The sequence below is a fragment of the Saccopteryx leptura genome, chromosome 6 (assembly GCF_036850995.1).
Source record: "Saccopteryx leptura isolate mSacLep1 chromosome 6, mSacLep1_pri_phased_curated, whole genome shotgun sequence".
In the NCBI taxonomy this organism is placed as follows: Eukaryota; Metazoa; Chordata; class Mammalia; order Chiroptera; family Emballonuridae; genus Saccopteryx; species Saccopteryx leptura.
The window spans coordinates 127,217,149-127,239,107 of record NC_089508.1 but is presented as its reverse complement, the minus strand read 5'-3'; the positions used below and the strand labels follow the sequence as shown (position 1 = coordinate 127,239,107).

At 41.4% G+C, this 21,959-nt stretch overlaps 1 protein-coding gene across 1 annotated transcript in view; it reads left to right on the top strand.

Moving 5' to 3' along the window:
• The first annotated feature begins 9,296 nt into the window (after positions 1-9,296).
• The window catches only part of NPTN (neuroplastin), an 83,480-nt gene continuing 70,817 nt past the window's right edge, over positions 9,297-21,959 (top strand). Inside the window, exon 1 of the mRNA XM_066341536.1 lies at positions 9,297-9,545. Coding sequence (XP_066197633.1) covers positions 9,455-9,545 — 91 coding nt within the window. The 5' untranslated portion in view covers positions 9,297-9,454. The remainder of the gene's footprint in view (positions 9,546-21,959) is intronic.

Here is a 21,959-nt window from a genome sequence, read left to right as displayed (position 1 = left end):
CTAGGTTCATCCATGTGTTTGTATATGGCAAGATTTCATTCCTTTTTATGGCTGGGTCATATTCTATTCTGTATATGTACCACTTCTTTATCCCTTCATCTATTGATGGGAACTTAGATTGCTTTCATGTCCTAGTTATGTAAATGATGCTGCAATGAACACATATATGCATGTGTCTTTTTGATTTAGTGTTTTGGGTTTCTTTGAATAAATACCCAGAAGTGAGATGGCTGGGTCTTTTTGGTCTCTTGTTATAGCCTTTGTTTTAAAGTCTATTTTCTCTGGTGGAAGTATTGCTACCCCAGCTTTTTTGTTGTTATTGTTTCCATTTTCATAAAATATCTTTCCATCTGATTACATTCACACTGTGTGTATTTTGTTCTGCCTGTTTTATGCTAGTACCAGGCTGTTTTGATTACAAAGGGTTGGTAGTATAGTCTGATACCAGGTATTGTAATACCTTTAATCTTCTCCTTTCTCAAGATTGCTCAGGCTATTTGGGGTCTTTTTTGGTTGCATACATATATATATTTGGAATATTTTTTTCTAGATCTACAAATATGCCATTGGTATTTTAATAGGAATTGCATTAAATCTATAGATTGCTTTGGGGAATATGGACATTTTAATGATGTTAATTATTTCTTTTTTTTTTAATTTTTTTATTTATTCATTTTTTTTAGAGAGGAGAGGGAGAGAGAGAGAGAGGAGAGACAGAGAGAGAGAAGGGGGGGAGGAGCTGGAAGCATCAATTCTCATATGTGCCTTGACCAGGCAAGCCCAGGGTTCCGAACCGGCGACCTCAGCATTTCCAGGTCGACGCTTTATCCACTGCGCCACCACAGGTCAGGCCAAAACAGAGTTGTAACTGTTACAACCCTTGAGGATTTTTTTTTTAATTTTTAATTTTATTTTATTTATTCATTTTAGAGAGGAGAGAGAGACAGAGAGAGAAGGTGGGGAGGAGCTGGAAGCATCAACTCCCATATGTGCCTTGACCAGATAAACCCAGGGTTTCAATCCGGCGACCTCAGCATTTCCAGGTCGATGCTTTATCCACTGGGCCACCACAGGTCAGGCCAATTATTTCAAACCATAAACATGGTATAAGCTTCTACTTATTTGTATCTGCCTCGATTTCTTTATTCAATGTCCTATAAATTTCTGACTACAGGTTGTAAAGCCAGTATCCAGGGCCACTGTGACAGCAGCCGCCCGGCCAGTGCAGGTTCGCATTGGATTCGGACAGTCGGTAAAGAAACAATGGAGCCACAAACTGGTGGGCCATAGTCTTTAATCCTAGCTTGCACCCGGCAGGCAAGTAAAAACACACACTGGGCTCCAAAACCCACTCACATTCAGTGCTCACAAAGCTACTGACTTATCCGAGTTTCCTAGAATCAAAGGTTTCTAGCTCACCAGCCTTATTCTCCTCAGTTCCCCATCTCCTTCCTTATCCCAGATACAAACTCTACACAAACTGGCATCTCACTCAGTACTCCGCCATCTTGGCTGCTTCTCCTGGCCACATGGCCTCTTTCCGCTGCTCTCTGCTCTGCTCCCTCTGCTCTCTCATGCTAATCATCCCAGGAACCAAGAGCGCAAGCTCCCGCTCCATCCCCATTTTATAGTGTAGAAATCCAAACCCTTAATCCAATATACAAAATAGGGAAGTCTCTACTACAAAGTCACTTCTTTGAGGCATGATTGGATTGTACCGTCCCACATCAAAAAGGGTGGGAAAGGCTTAATCCCAAAACCAAGCACCAGGCTACAAGGATTCTCAACACACATTAATATCACCTGGGCGACGGCCTCACGTGGGCAGCACTATTTTTAACAAAGTGAGCATAATATATTTTATCTGCCCAACACAGGTCTTTTACCTCCTTGGTTAAATTTATTCCTTTGTACTTTATCATTATTTTTTGTTGCAACAATGAATGGGATTATAATTATTTTTTAGTTTCTTTCTGAGAGTTCATTAGTGGTGTATAAAAATACCACTGATGCCTGACCAGGCGGTGGCGCAGTAGATAGAGCATCGGACAGGGATGCGGAAGGACCCAGGTTCGAGACCCCGAGGTCGCCAGCTTGAGCGTGGGCTCATCTGGTGTGAGAAAAAGCTCACCAGCTTGGACCCAAGGTTGCTGACTCGAGCAAGGGGTTACTCGGTCTGCTGAAGACCCACGGTCAAGGCACATATGAGAACAAGGGGTTACTCGGTCTGCTGAAGACCCACGGTCAAGGCACATATGAGAAAGCAATCAACAAACAACTAAGGTGTTGCAACAAACAACTGATAATTGATGCTTCTCATCTCTTTCCGTTCCTTTCTGTCTGTCCCTATCTATTCCTCTCTCTGACTCTTGCCCTGTCTCTGAAATAAAAAAATAAATAAAAATAAATAATTAAAAAAAAAATACCACTGATTTCTGAATGTTAACTTCATATCCTGCTAGTTTGATGAATTTGTTTAGTAGATCTAGTAGTTTTAAGTGTGTGAAGTCTTTAGGGTTTTCTATATACAATATTTTGTCATCTGCAAATAATAATAGTTTTACTTCCTCCTTTCCAATTTAGATGCCTTTATTTCTTTTTCTTGTCTGATTGCTGTGAACTAGGACTTCCAGTACTATGTTGAATATGGGTGGTGAAAGCAGACATCCCTGTCTTGTTCCTGATTTTAAGGGAAATGCTTTTAGTTTTTGCCCATGAAATATGATGTTGGCTGTAGGTTTGTCATATATGGTCTGTATTATGCTCAGGTATGATCCCTTTATTCCCACTTTGCTGAGAGATTTTATCACAAACAGGTGCTGGATTTATCAAATGCTTTTTCTGACTATTGATATGATCATGTGATTTTTATCTTTTGTTTTGTTTATGTAATATATTACATTTATTGATTTCTAAATATTGTACCAATCTTGCATTCCCAGAATAAATCTCATGTGATCATGGTATATGATCTTCTTAATGTATTGCTGGATTTAGTTTGCTAAGATTTTGTTGAGAATCTTAGCATCTATGTTCATCAGGGATATTGGCCTATAATTTTCTTTCTTTGTAATGTCTTTATCTGGTTTTGAAATTCTGATAATCCAGCCCTGGCTGGTTGGCTCAGTGGTAGAGCACTGGCCCAGTGTCTGGATGTCCCAGGTTTGATTCCCAGTCACAGTACACAGGAGAAACGACCATCTGCTTCTCCACCCCTCGCCCTCCTCCTTCTCTCTCTCTTTCTCTCCCTCTGTCTCTCTCTTCCCCTTTCACAGCCATGGCTTGATTGGTTCAAGCAAGCAAGTTGTCCTCTGGCACTGAGGATGGCTCCGTGGCCTCCACGTCAGGCGCTAAAAAATGGCTTGGTTGTTAAGCAAAGGAGCTATGGCCCAGATGGGCAGAGCATCATCCCCTAGCCTAGCGGGCTTGCTGGATGGATCCTGGTCGGGGTGTATGCAAGAGTCTGTCTCTCTGCCTCCCCTCCTCTCACTAAAAAATTGAAGAAAAAAAAAGAAAAAGAAATTAGGATAATCCTGGACTTGTTTTTATTTTATTTTATTATTTTATTTTTTTTGAGAGAGAGGCAGGGAGGTACAGGAACATTAAGCTGCTCCTGTATGTGTCCTGACCAGAAAATCGAATTGGCAACCTCTGTACTCTGGGACAAGCTCTTCCATTTGGCCAGTGCTTTTATTTAATTGATTGATTAAGTTGTAGAGAGACAGAGAAAGAAAGAGAGAGAGGGGAAGGGAAACATTTATTTGTTGTTCTACTCAGTCATGCATTCATTGGTTGCTTCCCCTGTGTGCCCTGATTGGGGATTGAACCTGCAACATTGTTGTTCCAGGTCTATGCGCTCTTAACTGACTGAGCTAATCAGCCAGGACAATGCTGCCCTTGTAAAATGAGCTTGGAAGTCTTTCCTCCTCTTGCATTTTTTTGGAATAGTTTAAGAAGGATAGGAGTTAGTTCTTCTTTGAATGGTAAAATTCAACTGTGAAGCCGTACAGCCAGGACTTTTGTTTGCTTGGACTTTTTATAACTACCTGTACTTCAATTTTATTTGTTGTAATCAGTCTTTTCAGGTTTTCTGATTCTTCCAGATTCAGTGTTTAAAGATTGTATGTTTCTAGGAATTTATCCATTTTCCCCAGGCTGTCCAATTTGTTGTTCATAGAATTTTCTTATAGTTCTTTGTATTTCTACAATATCAGTTGTTACTTCTCCTGTTTCATTTCTGATTTTATTTATGTAGGATTTCGATCTCTCTCTCTCTCTCTTTCTCTCATGAGTCTGGTTGAAAGTTTGTGTGTATCTCTTCAAAGAACTAGGTCTTGGTTTCATTGATATTTTGTGTTTTTGTGGGTTTTTTTAAAATCTCTATATCATTTATTTTTGTTCTAATATGTATTATTTCCTTCCTTCTAGTTCTTCTGGGATTTTTTTTTTATTTTGCTTTTTTAGGTGCAGTGTTAGATGATTTGAGATTTTTCTTGCTTCTTGAGGTAGGCTTGTAATGCTGTGAACTTCCCTCTCAGAACTGCTTTCACTGCATCCCATAGATTTTGGGTTGTTATGTGTCCATTTTCATTTGCTTCCAGGTAGTTTTTGAGTTCTTCCTTGATCTCATTGTTAACCCATTCATTGTTTAATAGCATGCTATGTAGCCTCCATGTGTTTGAATGTATTTCAGGTGTTTTTTTTTTTATTGTAGTTGGTTTCTAGTTTTATACCATGTGGTCAGAGAAGATGCTTGATCTGATTTCAATATTCTTGAATTTGTTGAGACTTACTTTGTGTCCTAACATGTGGTCTATCCTTGAGAAGTTTCTGTGTGCACCTGAGTAGAATGTATATTCTGCTGCTTTGGGATGAAGTGTTCTGTAAATAGGAATTTAATCCATCTAATCCAGTGTGTCATTTAAGGTCGCTGTTGCTTTGTTGATTTTCTGTCTGGAAGATCTAGTCATTGATTTCAGTGGGGTGATAAAATCCCTTACTCTGTATTATTGTTATTTCTCCCTTAATGTCCACCAAGATTTTCTTTATATATATTTAGGTGATCCTATCTTGGGTCATATATGTTTACAGGGATTATATCCTCTTTTTAGATTGATCCCTTTAGTATCCTTTAATATCCTTCTTTTTCTCTTATTATAGTCTTTGTTTTGAACTCTGTTTTGTCAGATATAAGTATTGCTATCCAGCTTCTTTTTCCTTTCCATTTGCATGAAATATTTTTTTCCATCCCTTCACTTTGTTTGTACCTTTTGTTCTAAAGTGGGTCCCTTGTAGACAGCATATAAATGTCATGTTTTCTTACTCATTCAACCATCGCATTTCTTTTGAATGGATCATTTAATTTGTTTATATTTAAGGTTATTATTAATATGACTTATTTGTGGCCATTTTATTCTTTATACCTATGTTCCCTTCTCTATTGATTTCTTTTTTCCTTTCCTCTTTTTAAAGTTTTCTTACAATACTGGTTTGGTGGCAATAAACTCCGCCTTTAGTGCTTTTTTCCCCTTTGTTCTGGGAAGATCTTTATTTCACCTTCAATTTTAAATGATAGCCTTGCTAGATAGAGTAGTCTTGGTTGTAGATCCCTGCTTTTCATAACTTAGAATATTTCATGCCAATCCCTTCTAGCCTGAAGTGTTTCTGTTGAGAAATCAGCTCACAGCCTTATGCAGGCTCCTTTATAGGTAACTAATTGCTTTTCTTTTGAGACTTTTAAGATTCTCTGCCATTAATATTTGACATGTTAACTAAGATGTATCTAGGTGTGGGCCTCTTTGTGTTCATCTTGACTGGGACTCTGTGCAGGAAACAGTTCAGTTTGGAGTGCCTTAATATAGGTCTTGCCACCAGGAGGTGCTGTCAGTACTGGAAAGACTAGAAAGTTGATCTCCAAGCAGTCCCTCAAGGCCAGGAGTATCTCAGCCTGAGCACTGAGGACCCCTAGGGGTCTTGGGAGACATAGCAAGGAATTCAGTCATTCTGTTCAGCTGCATTTAACTGCACAGAAATTTTTAAGTGTATGTAAATCTTCATAAAGCGGGGGTGGGGGAAGACCCTGGCCAGTGGTGCAGTGTATACAGCGTTATCTCACAGTGCTGAGGTCGCTGGTTCAATCCTGGGGTTGCCAGTTTAATCCCAGGGGCACCAGTTTGATCCCAGGGTCACCAGTTTGATCCCAGGGTCGCCAGCTTGACCCAGAGATCACTGGTTCATGCCCTGGTCAGAGCATGTATGATAAACAATCAGTGGGTGCACAACTAAATGAAACAATGAGTTGATACTTCCCTCTCTTTCTCTCCTTTCCCCTTCCCTTCCTCTCTCTCTCAAAAAAAGGTAGGGGAAATAAAAGCCAAATTCCTAAATTTATTCAAATGAGTTATTGCATTATTGAAAGATTTTAGTTATCATGTATTTTCTCAATAAAAGTATTGTTACTGTCATGTAAGATTTGGTTACTTTTTCTCCAGGGCAAAAGGATTCTTCATAATTGTAGGTTATAAGAGTTAGCTGGTAATACTGTACTCAAAATTTGTCTTCCCAAATCACTTTTTGTAAGAAGCATAGCATAGTTATGGAGAACACAGAGTTGGAGTCACATTGTAGCAGCAGCAACTCCAATAGTACTGTATTTATTTTCCTATCGTCAACATTTGGATGTTTACCATACACCAGAAACATAACTGGTTTTAACAGTGTACATAAATGTACTCACTTATCTCTTTTATAATCTTTCAATGTAATAATATCATCAGTCCCATTTGACAGAAAAATAGGGTCCACAGAGATTGGGTCATTTTCCCAAGGCTACACCACTTAGTAGATGGCAGTGGTAGAGGTGGTGGGATGAACTTAAATTTCCTCTCTCTCCTAACCAGAATAGTCCAGATGATCCAGCAGGAGAAAACACCTTCATCAGTAGCTTAACACAACAGACACGACTAGGTCTGTGTGAGTTGGCAGAGGCCTGGGCTTATCATGTTAACTCAAAGGCCTAGGCTGACATAGTTTCATTTAGACACATGCTCTCACCATCGTGATCACTGATTACAATGCAGGCAAGAGTATGATAGTGTCCGTAACGAAAATGAAATGTGTCTGCTCAGAGATAATACATACCACTTTTCACACTTCACTGGCCAAAACAAGTAACAAGCCATTCCCAATTTTCAAGTGGAAATGCATTCCTGTCATGAGCCTAGAAGGCGGCAAATCACACTGCTTAGTGTTAATGATGAGCACAAATACTCAAATCCTGGGCAAGTCATACCTCACTTAGCCTCAGTTTCCCTACTTACAAAATGAGCATAACCATTTTGTAAGGCTCCCTTGTTGTAAGGATCAAATAGGGATGTTAGCTACTGTTATGAGGCAGAATGGTTGCATCCAACCAAAAATTTCCATCAGCTGAAAATCTCACTTTCATCACAGGTGGCTCTGGAGTCTTCTATAAAGAGGGCTGTCTGCAGAATGACTTTTGTCCAACCTTTTCCCATGAGAAGGTTCTTGTCACTCATACACCCGAGGTCGTGAAGAATATAGTTTTCATTTCCATTAACAACATGCCATTGTTGTAGTCCTGGTGCTGGCTAGAAAGCTCAGTCTGGAACCACCAGCAGTTCAAGTTCATGTAGCAAACTTGTTACTACTTTGACTTGAGCATGTGAGGGTCATGGTGAATGCTCTTTCTTCCAGATTCTCTACGAGGGTGGTGGTGACTGCTCCTTCCTCTAGTTTCTCTGCAAGGGTCCTGGTGAATGCTTCTTCCTCTACATTCTCTGTGAGGGTGGTGGTGACTGTTCCTACCTCTAGATTCTCCAGCTCTCAGATCATCAGGACTTTTAACTGCTCCTCTCAGTTTCACTCCACAAACTCGCCCCAGGATGTGCGCTTTGAGTCAGGGATAAACTAAGCCACAGGAACTCCTTTGCCAACTATAGAATAACAGTGCTATGGGTAGGACAAAAAAATACCCATAAAAAGAACATTTCCTGCCTGACCAGGCAGTGGCGCAGTGGATAGAGAGTCAGACTGGGATGCGGAAGACCCAGGTTCGAGACCCCGAGGTCACCAGCTTGAGCGCGGGCTCATCTGGTTTGAGCAAAAGCTCACCAGCTTGGACCCAAGGTCACTGGCTTGAGCAAGGGGTTACTCGGTCTGCTGAAGGCCCAAGGTCAAGGCACATATGAGAAAGCAATCAATGAACAACTAAAATGTCGCAATGAAAAACTAATGATTGATACTTCTCATTTCTCTTCGTTCCTGTCTGTCTCTATCTATCCCTCTCTCTGACTCTCTCTCTGTCTCTGGAAAAAAAAAAAAAAAGAGCATTTCCCAAAGTTCCTTGCAAACAGTAGCAATGACATTGCTGGAGCACTGTGCTGGTGTCTGTCTTACTTTGTAGGTCATTTATCCTCTTCCTCGCTCTTCTGATGGACTAGATTGTGAACTTAAGAGTGGGGACCCTGTTTTCATCTGGGTTTCACAGCAGGTATGAAAACCTGGTACACAGCAGGTAGTCAGTAAACGTTTGCTGCATGAAAATGCTTCTGAGGATTGTCTTATGAATTAATACATGATGACTTCCTTGTAGAATTCAGATTCTAACTAGCAATTAGGTTAAACTTCAGGCCCTGGGATTTTTATGAAGGTAAATAAGGCCTAAACAGGGCAGGGGCAAATAGAAGGGTGAGGTCATCTCAAGCGGAGGAAGCAGGTGTACAGGCAGAAAAAGCTCAAAATAATACCGGGCATGGGGAGTGTTATCATTTAGCCTGGAAAGTTAAAACAGTAGGTAAAAGAGGGAGGTTGCAACTAGAGGCCAGCAGGGGTCTAAGGTCAAAGTCCAGAAACAAGAAATAGCAGGGTTTCCTTGGGGACAAGGGAAAAAAGGCATCAGAGAGGCAGGGTGTGTCACATTCCGCAGCCAGGAGTTCCCACGACCAAAAGGCAGGGTGGCTTAAGGAAAGCTTCCTGTTAATCCCCGGCGCTCCGGCGTCACACAGGCACTAGCTGAGCTGGACACATACTCCCCAGTGTCCCCTGGACCCAGGAGCTAGAAGAACTTCCACCTCGCTCCATCACGTGCACAGAAGCGCCCTTGGAACGTGACCCACCTCGAGCTTGGCCAATCAGCCCGTGCAGGGGCGGGGACAAGAAACCCGAGGGGGCGGGAGCACTAGTTGAGGCCGCCTCTGTTCTCGCGAGCCCTGCTGGCATCACTCTTCAGCCGCCCACGATCCCGGAGGTGAAGGTCTCGCGAGGCTTGGGCGCTGCGGCGGTAGGAGGACGGGGAAGGACGGAGCGGTGCCGTGGCTGCCTGCCTCGCTCACTCCTCGCGCGCCCGCCCGCCCGCCCCCTCCCTCCTTCCCCTCCCTTCCCGGGCTCGAGCTCCGGCCCCGGCTCATTCGCTTTCTGGTCTTCTGCGGAGAGGATGTCGGGCTCGTCGGTGCCCAGCGCCCTGGCCCTCTCGCTGCTACTGGTCTCTGGCTCCCTCCTCCCAGGGCCTGGCGCCGCTCAGAATGGTAAGCAGGGAACCGGGGGCGGCCCGGGCCTGGGGCTGGGGGCCCCTGGGAGCGAGTCTGCGGGGCTGCAGACCCGCGGGGAGAGCAGCCGAGTCGCTAGCCGGGGGCGCGGGCGTGAGAACCGTAGGCGCCCGTCCGAGACGTGGGGGCGGCGATCGCAGCCCGAGGTGTGCTGCTGGCTTCGGGGCGCCCCAGTGCGGGGCTAGTTGTCCGCGTCGGGAGGGGACCCCCGGCGGAGTAGCGGGGGCGGGTGGGGAGGAGCGCCGCGTTCACCGAGGGCGTTGGGAGACCGGCATCTGTGTTTCGGGAGCGCGGGGGAGTGGTGTCAGCGGGATGCGCGAGGGTCGTGTGGGAGCCTGCCTGGGCCTCGGGGGACAGGTGACATCCCTCTGAGCCGGGGAGTGCTCAGTTGGGTAGATCCCTCAGGAGGGCGGGAGCCGAAGGAGTAGAGTGGGAGGGGGAGAAGGAGGGAGAGGTGGTTGGGGAGCGGAGGTGCAGGCTGACTGCAGTGGGGGGTCTGCGAGGGTAGCGGCGGCGGCGGCGGCGCGGAGCGTGCTGGGGGGGGGGGGGACGGGGGAAACGTGCAGGGCATTCAAGGGTCGTGGCTGGGGGAGCCAGAGGGAGCTCCTAAATAAGGAGAGGGTGGGGAGCAAGGGCCTTGACTGAGGCGAGGGACTACCGTATTTCCCTATGTATAAGAAGCATTTTTCCCCGAAAAATTTTGGGTCTAAAAACTGGGTGCGTTTTATACGGTTGTAGATTTTTTACTTGCATTTCCTGCTTTTTCGCGCTTGTTTTTGCACTCATTGTTGAAAACTGATTCGTCATCAGACAGATGTGGACAAGCTAATGGGTGGGAATTTTGACAGTGATGAGTTGTATGAATTTTATGATGAATAAAACTTGAGTTCAGTAACTTTATGTAATACATTATTTCAAATTTCAGGCCCCCAAATTAAGGTGCGTCTTATACATGGTATCGTGTTATACATGGTATCGTGTTATACATGGGGAAATACGGTATTTATCAGGCAAAAAAGGGTAGCTGGGTGCGGCAGGGGAGTCCTGCAGGAAGCCGGGTGCAAGGTGGGTTTGCAGTGTGCAGGATGTGTTAGGAGGGGTCCTGAGCTGGGCCTTCGTGACGCAGGGGCACAGCTCACTGCGTTGGACGGGGTGAGGGCAGGGGCTGCAGCGAGGGAGGCAGAAGAAGCGGGTTTTTAACATCTAAAAGTTTCAAGTCAGAAGAAAGGTTCTTCCTGTGGAGCATGGAAGTGGTACCGGGGATGCGTACAGGGTCCAGTGGAAACGGGAGAATTCGGTTTTGAACTGAAGCTCCTTAGAGAAGGCGAAATGGTGAGGAGTCACGGTGGGATCTGTTCTGGACTGAAAAGGTTCTGATAGTTGAAGGCGCGTGCGATCGATCAGCTGCTGCATGGATCTTTCAAGTTACTGAGAACTGGTTTCTGCTCTTGTGGAACTAAACTTTAAGAGGTTTAAAAATCCTTTTATAGAAAAGAATGGGGAGTCACTAATAGATAATGAACTATAGTTTATTTTTGCCAGTTCATCAGTGTTTTTTTGTTATGCTAGAACAATTTAAAATAGCTCTTGTTGGAATAGCTGAAATGAAAATGACTTTCATCTAGAAAAAGATCAATGATAGTGCCAGTGGAATTAAGCATTCATAAGTAGAATGTAGGCTTAAAATGCTGAAGATTACAGTGAAAATATATCTACTAAAAGATTTTGAAAAGCATCATTGGTTAAATATAAGTATGTGTTGTACCAAATTATACCAATCAAATCCTGTGTATGCTTGATGGCTGTGAATTGTCACTGCAGGGGTTAGGAAGGAAACATTTTTCTGTCTGTAGTATTGAATGTGTTAAGTATATTGGGCATTTTTCCTCTTTCCCCCAAAGCATGATGGCAGGATGCAGTTAGCTGATTTGTCTTACCAGCGTTTAGTTTGTGTGTTAACAATATGACTTAAGCCTTACACTGTACTAATTTCAGCTACTCGGTTTGTGGAAATAGCATAGTTTCATTTGGCAATTTGGCACCATAGGTGAGAGATTCTTTATCTTAACACGTGTAATCTCTGCTGGCATAGCATTTTTCAATGATTGATAATACAGCAAAATTGTAGGGGTTTTTTTTTTTAGCAACTAAGTCAAGGTTTCTGCATAGACCTTCAGAGCCTTATCTGGCTGGTCTCAGTAATATTTGTTCTTTTTTTTTTTTTTTTTTTTTAAAGTGAGAGGAAGGGAGATAGTGAAACAGACTCCCGCATGTGTGCGCCCTGACTGGGATCCACTTGGCAGCCTGGTCTTGGCCTGATGCTCAAGTACTAAGCTATTTTTAGCACCTGAAGCTGACGGCTAGGACCAACCTAGCCACTGGCTGTGGGATGGGGAGATGGAGGGGAGAGAGCAGCAGATGGTTCCCTTCTCCTGTGTGCCCTGCGGGGGAATCGAACCCAGGAGCCCATATATCACTGACCCTGATATATAGCTTAATGCAGCCTTTTCCTTGAAATGACATGTCTGGTGAAGTGAAGCCGAGTTTGTAGTTGACCTAAATGAATGTACGTACATTTAGTATATGTGCTTCTGAAGCGAGCACAAATGTGTGTACATTTTTTGTTGTTGTTGTATTTTTTTGTATTTTTCTGAAGCTGGAAACGGGGGAGAGACAGTCAGACTCCCGCATGCGCCCGACCGGGATCCACCCGGCATGCTCACCAGGGGGCGATGCTCTGCCCCTCCAGGGCTTCGCTCTGCCGCGACCAGAGCCACTCCAGCGCCTGGGGCAGGGGCCAAGGAGCCATCCCCAGCGCCCGGGCCATCTTTGCTCCAATGGAGCCTCGCTGCAGGAGAGGATGAGAGAGACAGAGAGGAAGGAGGGGGTGGGGGTGGAGAAGCAAATGGGCGCTTCTCCTATGTGCCCTGACCGAGAATCGAACCCGGGTCCCCCGCATGCCAGGCCGACGCTCTACTGCTGAGCCAACCGGCCAGGGCCAGCGTACATTTAATTCAAGGAAAAAATGGCCATTATTTATGGTTGAATCCACATAGGTAAGGATGCTTTTTTATTTTTATTTTTTAGCTTTCTGTAACATAATTAGATTCAAGATTTTATTTTATTTTAACTTTTTATTTAAGATTTTATTTATTCATTATAGAGAGGAGAGGGAGAGAGAGAGAGAGAGAGAGAGAGAGAGCGAGCGCGCACGCAGGAAGCATCAACTCCCATATGTGCCTTGACCAGGCAAGCCCAGGGTTTTGAACCGGCAACCTCAGCGTTTCCAGGTTGATGCTTTATCCACTGCGCCACCACAGGTCAGGCAGATTCAAGATTTTAATTGGTAATAACCCTACAATAGTCTGACTTCATGTCATGGAGTTTGTGTTTTCTTTCTTTTTATTTTTTCTTGAATTAGAATATATTTATTAGACTTTTAAAAATTGTCATTTTAGGGGTGTCTTTGTTTAGAGTTCTAGAAGCATTAACTTTTGCTCAGTGATACGAGGGGAGTGTGAATTAACTGCAAGTGGGCTCTCGCAGGCAGGAAGGGATTGGTTTTAAAAGAGATATCAAAACTCCTGGGAGGAAAGAAGTAGAGAACGTCTGTAGATGTGAGGCTGATTTCTGACAGCATATTCCTTTCTCATTTCTGCTCACATTCCACCAGAGTTTGGCAGTGGAGTATATTAGTATGTTTTCCAGCTTGAACAGGACCCTTCTAACTTCTGTTAAAGCAAACATTGATACAATGCATGTGTGACTGGAACTCTGCTAAGAACTATATCAGCTTGACTCTGGCCAGGTAGGGGAGTTGGTTAGAGCCTTGTTCGGATACGCCAAAGTTGTGGGTTCGATCCCTGGTCTGGGCACAAACAAGTGTCAGCCAGTGAATGTGTGAATGAGTGGAACAACAAATTGATGTTTCTTCTTTCCTCTCTAAAATTAATAATAATAGAACAGAACTTTGTCAGTCTTTTTTCATTTAATACAGTCAATGATGGCTGAAGTTGTGCGCTACACAGACTCTTCTGGGGTTGGATCCCAGTCCATTTATTCTTTAGGGGTATGATCATAGGCAAATTTTTTTTAACTCTGCTGACTCTTGATTTTCTCATCTACTCGGATGAGGTTGGCCAGGTGTTCAGATCCCAGACCTGGTAGAGAACCAAAGCAGTGTGACTTGTGACTCCTAAGCTGGAGGATTTTGTGAGCTTTTCTTTTCTTTTTTCTTTTTTTTACAGGGACAGAGAGTCAGAGAGAAGGATAGATAGGGACGGACAGACAGGAACAGAGAGAGATGAGAAGCATCAATCATCAATTTTTCATTGTGGCACCTTAGTTCATTGATTGTTTTCTTGTATGTGCCTTGACCTTGGGCCTTCAGCAGACCAAGTAACCAGCGACCTTGGGTCCAAGCTGGTGAGCTTTTTGCTCAAACCAGATGAACCCACGCTCAAGCTGGCGACCTGGGGTCTCGAACCTGGGTCCTTCCACATCCCAGTCCAACGCTCCATTGTGCCACCGCCTGGTCAGGCATGAGCTTTTATTTTCTTACAGTGCTTCAGAAATGAATGTCATGCTCTCTATGATATTGAAATATTAGGTTATTTATTTTAAATGATGAATTAAAAAGAACTGGGGTTCACCTACATGTTTCTGGATTCGGTGTGTGGTAGATTAAATTGAGTATAGGTGTTTAAAAGGTCTCTGTTTCATTATTCCTAAACTGAAGTACTAGATCAGTATTTTTCAACTGCCAATCTGTAGAGCAGTCTGCCAGAACTTTCACACCGTCTGTGAAAGAGTTAAGCACCCTGATGTTGTATGAAGATTGTAGACCCTGATCTTAGTTGAATTCGCTTATGCTCAGGGTGATTTCTGCCTTAGCGGTCCCTGAAATCGTTCTCTTGTTTTCACTGGTCATCAAGTGTAAAAAGAATGAAAACTACTGGACTAGATGACCCTCAAGGTCTCTTCCAGCTTTGACCCATTACCATAGAGATTCAGGGTTTTCATTCAGGTTTTTCCCCGTATGCAAATATTTAAATTTGTAAGGCTATAGTTTCAAGTAAAATCTTTAAAATGTTAATTGTTTTAAAATTGTATTTATTTATTTATTTATTTCAGAGGGGGGAGGAAGAGAGAGACAGAGAGATCTCAATTTGTTGTTCCGCTTAGTAATGCATTCATGGGTTGATTCTTGTATGTGCCCTGATGGGAGATAAACCTGCAACCTTGGTGTGTCGGGATGGTGCTTGAACCAACTGAGTTATCTGGCCAGAGCTTAAGATGTTGCTTCTGTATGTGACAAGGTAAATGTAGTTCATTTTGAATGAAGAAACTTGTCCTAAAAATTAACCGTCCTGTTAAGACTTTCAGAAGCTTCAGACTGAAATTAAAGTTGAATGAGTGTAAGTCAAGCAGTACTTATGGTAATAAAGAACACAGACTCTAGACCAGTGGTTCTCAGACTTTTTGAAGTCGGGGCACATTTAAAATCCTACAAATAATTGTAGGTGCACTATATTCAAATTTCTGAGGAATATATTATAATAAGTCAAATATTAAAGAAAATATAAAATGCAACCATGCTTTTATGGTAATTAAACGAAATAAATACGACAAAATTAAATTTATTCTGACATTAAAAAACATTTTTATGTAACATTTTTTGAGTTAAGCTTTTTAGAACTCATAAAGAAGAGAGGTTAAAAAATAAACAAAATGTTATCTTTTTATATATATAGATACATTCTTAGTAAGATTTAGTAAATTTGGCAGGTCCCGGTGTGAATGTGTTAAGTTTTTTCATTCTTGTGTTTGTGAGAAACATGAGCCTGATGTGTCCTAGTGATTTCTTCAATGTTTGGGCATATATTTGAAAGGCAGACTCATTTTCTTGTTAATACATTGAAGAATTTCTCTCTTTTTACTCTTTAATTGTGTTGAGGGTAGAAAATCCCAATTCACATAAGAAGGATGTTGAAAATTGTAGAAAATGTTCAAAGCTTTTTAAGATATTGCCACATATTCTTCTTTTATAGAAATCCAAAAGGCTTCAGAAGACAGTTCCTTATGTTTAATCATCAATCCACGATCAGTGGATATAGCTGCCAGTTCTTCTTCCGTTAATGTTAAACCAAAATCACTCGAAGCTTCCATGAATGGGTTTCTAATCCAATTGTATTGTTCAGTGTTAAGTGATAGAAAATGCTTTAAATTAAATTCTGCCCATTAGCCTTCAAGTCCTATTTTATTTACATTTAACTTTTGCTCACTTCCAGAATTGGATTCTCCAATATCATGCTTCTTTTTGAGAAATCTATCCATTTTATTTGGGTGTATTTATCTAAAAATAATGTAATGATGTGTTAATAATAAATATAATAATGATGTGTTAACAAAAAGCGGTATTTCCGTAATGAAATAGAGTAACTATATTTATTTTTATATCTGAGCACATGCCGTGAACCAGCGCAGCTAGTATCTCCAGGTCCCGAGTGGAAACAGTACAGAATTAATAAAATATGCGGAATTAAGAAAATATGGTCGGGAGGGCCCTGTAATTGCTGCTGGCAAGAACAAAGTGTGCCCCAAAACCTCAACTTGCTTTATTTATAGGACAAAATGAGGCCATTAGCAAATCTTAACTTTTCACCAAACAAAGGATAGAAGAAACTTACCTCCAGTCTTTCCGGGGAACATGGGGGGTAGTGTAAATAATCCAGCACCACAGCTTAATAGCCTTTTGCAACCTAATCAGGCAAATGAGGTGGGGGGTTGGGCAGACTGTCAGTTTACAGCCAATTCCCCACACCTCTGTCCTCCAAAAACCCTGTTGGTTTTTTGATCCCCAACAGGCACATATTTCTGTGGAATACCATAGGGTGCACCAGTGTGCCCTGGCACACACTTTGAGAACCGCTGCTCTAGACCCAGATAGACCCAGATTTAAGTCCCAGCTCTCTGTAGCTAAGTCACCTTGAGTAAGGTACTTTATACTTACAAGCCTCAGTTTTATCATTTGTGAAATGGGATTTTTAATGATGCCAATCCCATAGAGATTATGTGAGGATTCAGTGAGATACAATCAAGCATTTAGAGTTCTGCTTGGCATATAGTCTCAGTAGGGAGTAAATTTTTACTATATGTAACACTTATTAGTGTATGTTACTAATACCTGTAGATGTTAAATTACAGTAACATACTGTTACTTCATATAACATAACAGTACTGTATGTACTAAATGTTTGCTCTCTAGTGAATTAAATGTTAATACTACTGTTACCTTTTAAAAAATAGCATTATTAGTTATTTTCAGAGATCAAGTATATATTGAACATTTGTTAATGCTGTCATCTTGAATAAAGTTAAGTAGGCTGTTTGAAGGCCCCACACAGAAAGATTGGCACTTTGGCATATGTAACTCTAAAAAAAGTGACCAACAGTGCTGTGATTTCAAATTCTGGTGAGGAAGTTTGTATTTCTATTTCATTGCCTGGGAGATTGATTACATGGCTTTCTTCTCCTTTCAGTGAACTATCTTCTCATAGAACCCATTGTTGTGACTAAGGGAGAACGCAGTGTCTGGCCCACAGTGGGGGTGTTGGAGATGATGGCTGATGAATGGATGTGGGGTGAAGTATAAAAATACACTATATTCATAGTAGGAATATAAAGTTGGATAATTAACTGAGTTTAGTGGGAGAAAATAAGGAGTCTAATTAATTTTACTACTAATGATCTAAATTTTAAGAAACCAATTTGCTTGGGTGATACTAGGTAGCAGTGAACCTTGGACTTTGTAAGAATGCCAGTGTTTGCATTAGATAGTTCATGAATCTTTTTCTTTGCTGTCAAGTGCTATTTGCTTAAGTGGCTTGGCAATTTTCTCTCCGAATACATTTTTAGATGTGTATTTGCTATTGTGCCTTGCCTCTTTGGGTGAACTGAAACAAGCAGCAGCAGACAGATGTTAACTATAGCAGCTGTGCACAACTGCCTCCCTGTTTCCAGCTTCAGAAAAATGCAAAAAAAAAAAAAATTAACTGGGTCTGCAAAGATGATCATGTGTGACTAGAAAAGTACTCTGTCAATATGGACATTGTTTTTTCATTTATTTAGTTTGAGTTACTTTTTCAAAGAAAGGTTTCCTATGTAAAATGGGAAACTTTGCTGAATGTATATATATGAAAGTGTTTGTTTTACAAGACGATTTGGGAAGGAAATAAGTTGCTAGTCTTTATACAAATGAAGTATGTAGAGAAACCATGAGTAAAGTTTGAATAAAATTTTTCAAAGAGCCTGACCTGTGGTGGCGCAGTGGATAAAGCGTCAACCTGGAAATGCTGAGGTTGCCGGTTCGAAACCCTGGGCTTGCCTGGTCAAGGCACATATGGGAGTTGATGCTTCCTGCTCCTCCCCGCCTTCTCTCTCCCCCCCCCCCTTTCTAAAATGAATAAATAAAAAATAAAAAAAATTTTTTTTCAAAGATGTTTCAGAAGAAGTGAATTTTGTGAAAAATATTCTGATGCATTCTATTAAATTGTTTATAGTGAGAACACAATCTGGACAGGATCTGAAGAAGAGGATGAAATTGTAAGAGAAAGAAATAGAAGAAAGGTTATAGTACTACAAGGAGAAAAGCAGGACGCAAGAATGAGGAATGAATTTTCTTTTGAGGAGTATCTGGAAGAATAGATTCTATCAGAAAGAATAAATAGACCAAAAAAAGTAAATTCACACATCAAAGTTAAAATAGTGCAAAATCACCTCACGTGAACAACAGACCTGGCTTTCAGTGTGCCTCTTTCAACAAAACATTATCATTTTACATGAATTTTTAAAAATGTCACTGATAATGTGAAGTTTAATTCTTAGGTAATACCTTAGACAAATCTTTTAAAAATTGGTAAGGTTTTGTGGATGATTATTATTTTTTTCAGAGTTCCCAATTTTAATTAGTAAGGATTAGCTTTGAGAAGGCAGGAAACCTCTCCAGTAAAATTAGTTGATTATAAGCTGTTGTATTTTATAGGCATAAACTTCTCACTGAATTTAAAGTGAAATATTTTGGTAATCTTTTATAAAAGCATTAATTCAGGAATAATTGATACACAAATATTAAAAATTGAATAAATATTTGGATAAATTACCTGTTTTTGAAGAGTTTATCAATATTGGGGAGGGAGTCAAGATTTGTACATAATTTCAACTATTATCTAAAATTGAAAGTAGGCTTAACTTTCTTTTTTGTTTGCTTTTGTGTACACAAGCAGTCCCCAGGTTAAGCACCACAGAGGTTTAGCTTTTGTTCTTAAGTTGAATCTGTATGTAAGTTGGAATAGGTACATTTACATATTAAATGCAACGTAGATCTTATTTTAACATAGTATTTATTTTTACCTTTCTATGAGTATACATACTTAAACATTTTCAAATACAGTCTTAAACAGTCTTGGATGATGCAGAAGATGACGGACTTGTTGAAGAGGCTGAGTCAGGGTTTGATTCTGCTGCTGGAGTCAGTCTCTTGAAGAGGCATCCAGGGTGGTTTGTACAGAGCTTTTCTTTTTCTCATCATAAATGGCGTTGTAGCATCTCAGGCCTTCGGTAACTGTACAGTTAAATTTGGTGAGCCTCTCTGTATCAGGATCTTGCTCCTGTAACTTTGCCATTTCTGCTTCAGTGAGATGGAAAGCATCAGCTAACTCTTTTGAAGAAAACATTTTTGGTTCTGGAGCTTCTAAGTTCCTGTTTTTTTTTACCTAAATGCTGTTATCTGCTTCTGTGGTTCCATAAAGTCTTCATTGGTTAGTTCTTTGCCATGGGAGTCGAGTGGCTCTATATCATTTTCACTGATGTCCAACTGCAGTTGATTACCAACAGCCCTTATGGTGCTCTGTTTGTAAGTATGAGTTGTACGCAAGTGGTATGTTTATAATCTGGGGATTCACTGTATACAAAATATACATTTATTAATCAAACCTAGTTAAGATAATTTTTTTTTTTTTATGGCAGAGATGGGGAGAGTCAGCGAGAGGGACAAATAGGGACAGATAGACAGGAAGGTATAGAGATGAGAAACATCGATTCTTTGTTGTGGTTCCTTAGTTGTTCATTGAATGATTTCTCATATGTGCCTTGACCGGGGGGCTACAGCAGACCGAGTAACCCCTTGCTCAAGCCAGTGACCTTGGGTCCAAGCTGGTGAGCCTTGCTCAAACCAGATGAGCCTGCACTCAAGCTGGCGACCTTGGGGTCTTGAACCTGGATTCTCCGCATCCCAGTCCAACTCTCTATCCACTGTTCCACCGCCTGGTCAGGCACATGGGTCTCCCATTGAAGTAAATGAAATGTGGATTCCACCGCAGAAACCGCTGCTTTATAGTGTGAAAGAGCCCTGAAAGATACCATGCTGTGCAGAAACTGCAGTGTATCCTATGACATAGTTCACACTGTTCTATATAGGAAACTTGCCACTAATCTGGAAAAAACAGATCCATTAGTTAAGCAGCTATTTACGGAATGGTAGCCCCAATACACTAGGTAAGGAGGTCCATTAGTAATAAGTATTTCTCAATATATAATTAAATATTGTTTTGTGATTAATCACTATATTTAAATTATGTTTGATTTGTAGCAATGAGGATACATAATGCAGATCAGGTATTTACATTCCAAATCCTAACTGTAGCAAAATTACAGTTATGAAGTAGCCACCAAAATTATTTTTTGGTTTGGGGTCACCACAACATGAGGAACTGTATTGCAGGGTCACGGCATTAGAAAGGTTGAGAACCACTGCTTTATGGTATTTTCCAGAAGCTATCAATTTAGATATGCTTCCCTTCACTTTATCTTGGTTTATATCATTGTTACACCCAAGTATTGCTTCAAATTGACTAAACTGTGAATTATAAATGAGATGATATGAGCCATGACCACGTAGCTGACTGAGTTGGTTAGAGCGTCATCCCCATATGCCAAGGGTGCGGGTTGATCCCTGGTCAGAGTACATAAAAGAATCAACCAATGAATGCATAAATAAGTAGAATAACAAACCGATGTCTCTCTTTCTCCAAAAAATCCATTAAAAATAAATAAGATGATGTGAAATCACTGAAAAGTGTCAGTGTTCTATATAGTATGGAAGGTTCTATTATTAGAAAACGTTGTTGCAAATTGTACCAGTAGTTTTAGTCATATTCAAATGTATACTCACATTCTAAAAGTGATTAAATATAAAATACAAGACAAAGTGTCAAGTTCTTTTCTGATAGAATAACAAGGCAAAGTGTCGCATATGCTGCTTAAAAAAAAAAAAAAAAAAAAAGCTCTGGCCGGTTGGCTCAGCGGTAGAGCGTCAGCCTGGCGTGTGGGGGACCCAGGTTCAATTCCCGGCCAGGGCACACAGGAGAAGCGCCCATTTGCTTCTCCACCCCCCCCCTCCTTCCTCTCTGTCTCTCTCTTCCCCTCCCGCAGCCAAGGCTCCATTGGAGCAAAGATGGCCCGGGTGCTGGGGATGGCTCCTTGGCCTCTACCCCAGGCGCTAGAGTGGCTCTGGTCCCGGCAGAGCGACGCCCCGGAGGGGCAGAGCATCGCTCCCTGGTGGTCAGAGCGTCACCCCTGGGGGGCGTGCCGGGTGGATCCCGGTCGGGCGCGTGCAGGAGTCTGTCTGACTGTCTCTCCCCGTTTCCAGCTTCAGAAAAATACAAAAAAAAAAAGTAAGACTATGCTTGCATACATAAATTATTATGCTATTGATTCTTCTATTCTTCCTGATTGTATTTAAAAACCACTGGACTAAATGTTGTCTAAATTCCCTTCCAATTCTAAAATTACACAACTCTATTAACCTTACTGCTTTGGTATGACTAATGAGTATAGGGCTTAGAGAGAGCCTACTTTCTGCTTTAATAAGGTTTTAGAGACTTGCTTTTAAGAAATAAGGAAAATTGACTTTAACGCTTGCATATTTTGAAATCCAACTGCCTGCAGTCTTACATCAGACAACACTTAGAGTTCTTGTTTCAAGGAGGGCAGAATGGTGTCTGTCACAGAGATCTCATATTGTGAATTAAGCAATTAAGTGATAATCACTGCCTGGTAGGTAGATATATTGTGTTTTCTCTGTTGATTGAAAAGTAGTTGACTATTGAAGAGACAGTGAAGAACACTTCATTAATTGTAATTTTGTGTTATCCTTCAAGAAGTTTTGTTTTCAATTTATGACTTAGTTTCTCTTTCCCCTTATGTATTTTTTAAAGACCTTTAAACTTGTCCATTACTGTTCAACTCTGAATTAAATCTGAGGAAGTCCCTAGATTGACATTCCTTGGAAATGATATGTAAAAGTTTCAGTTTACATACTGTATACTGCTCACA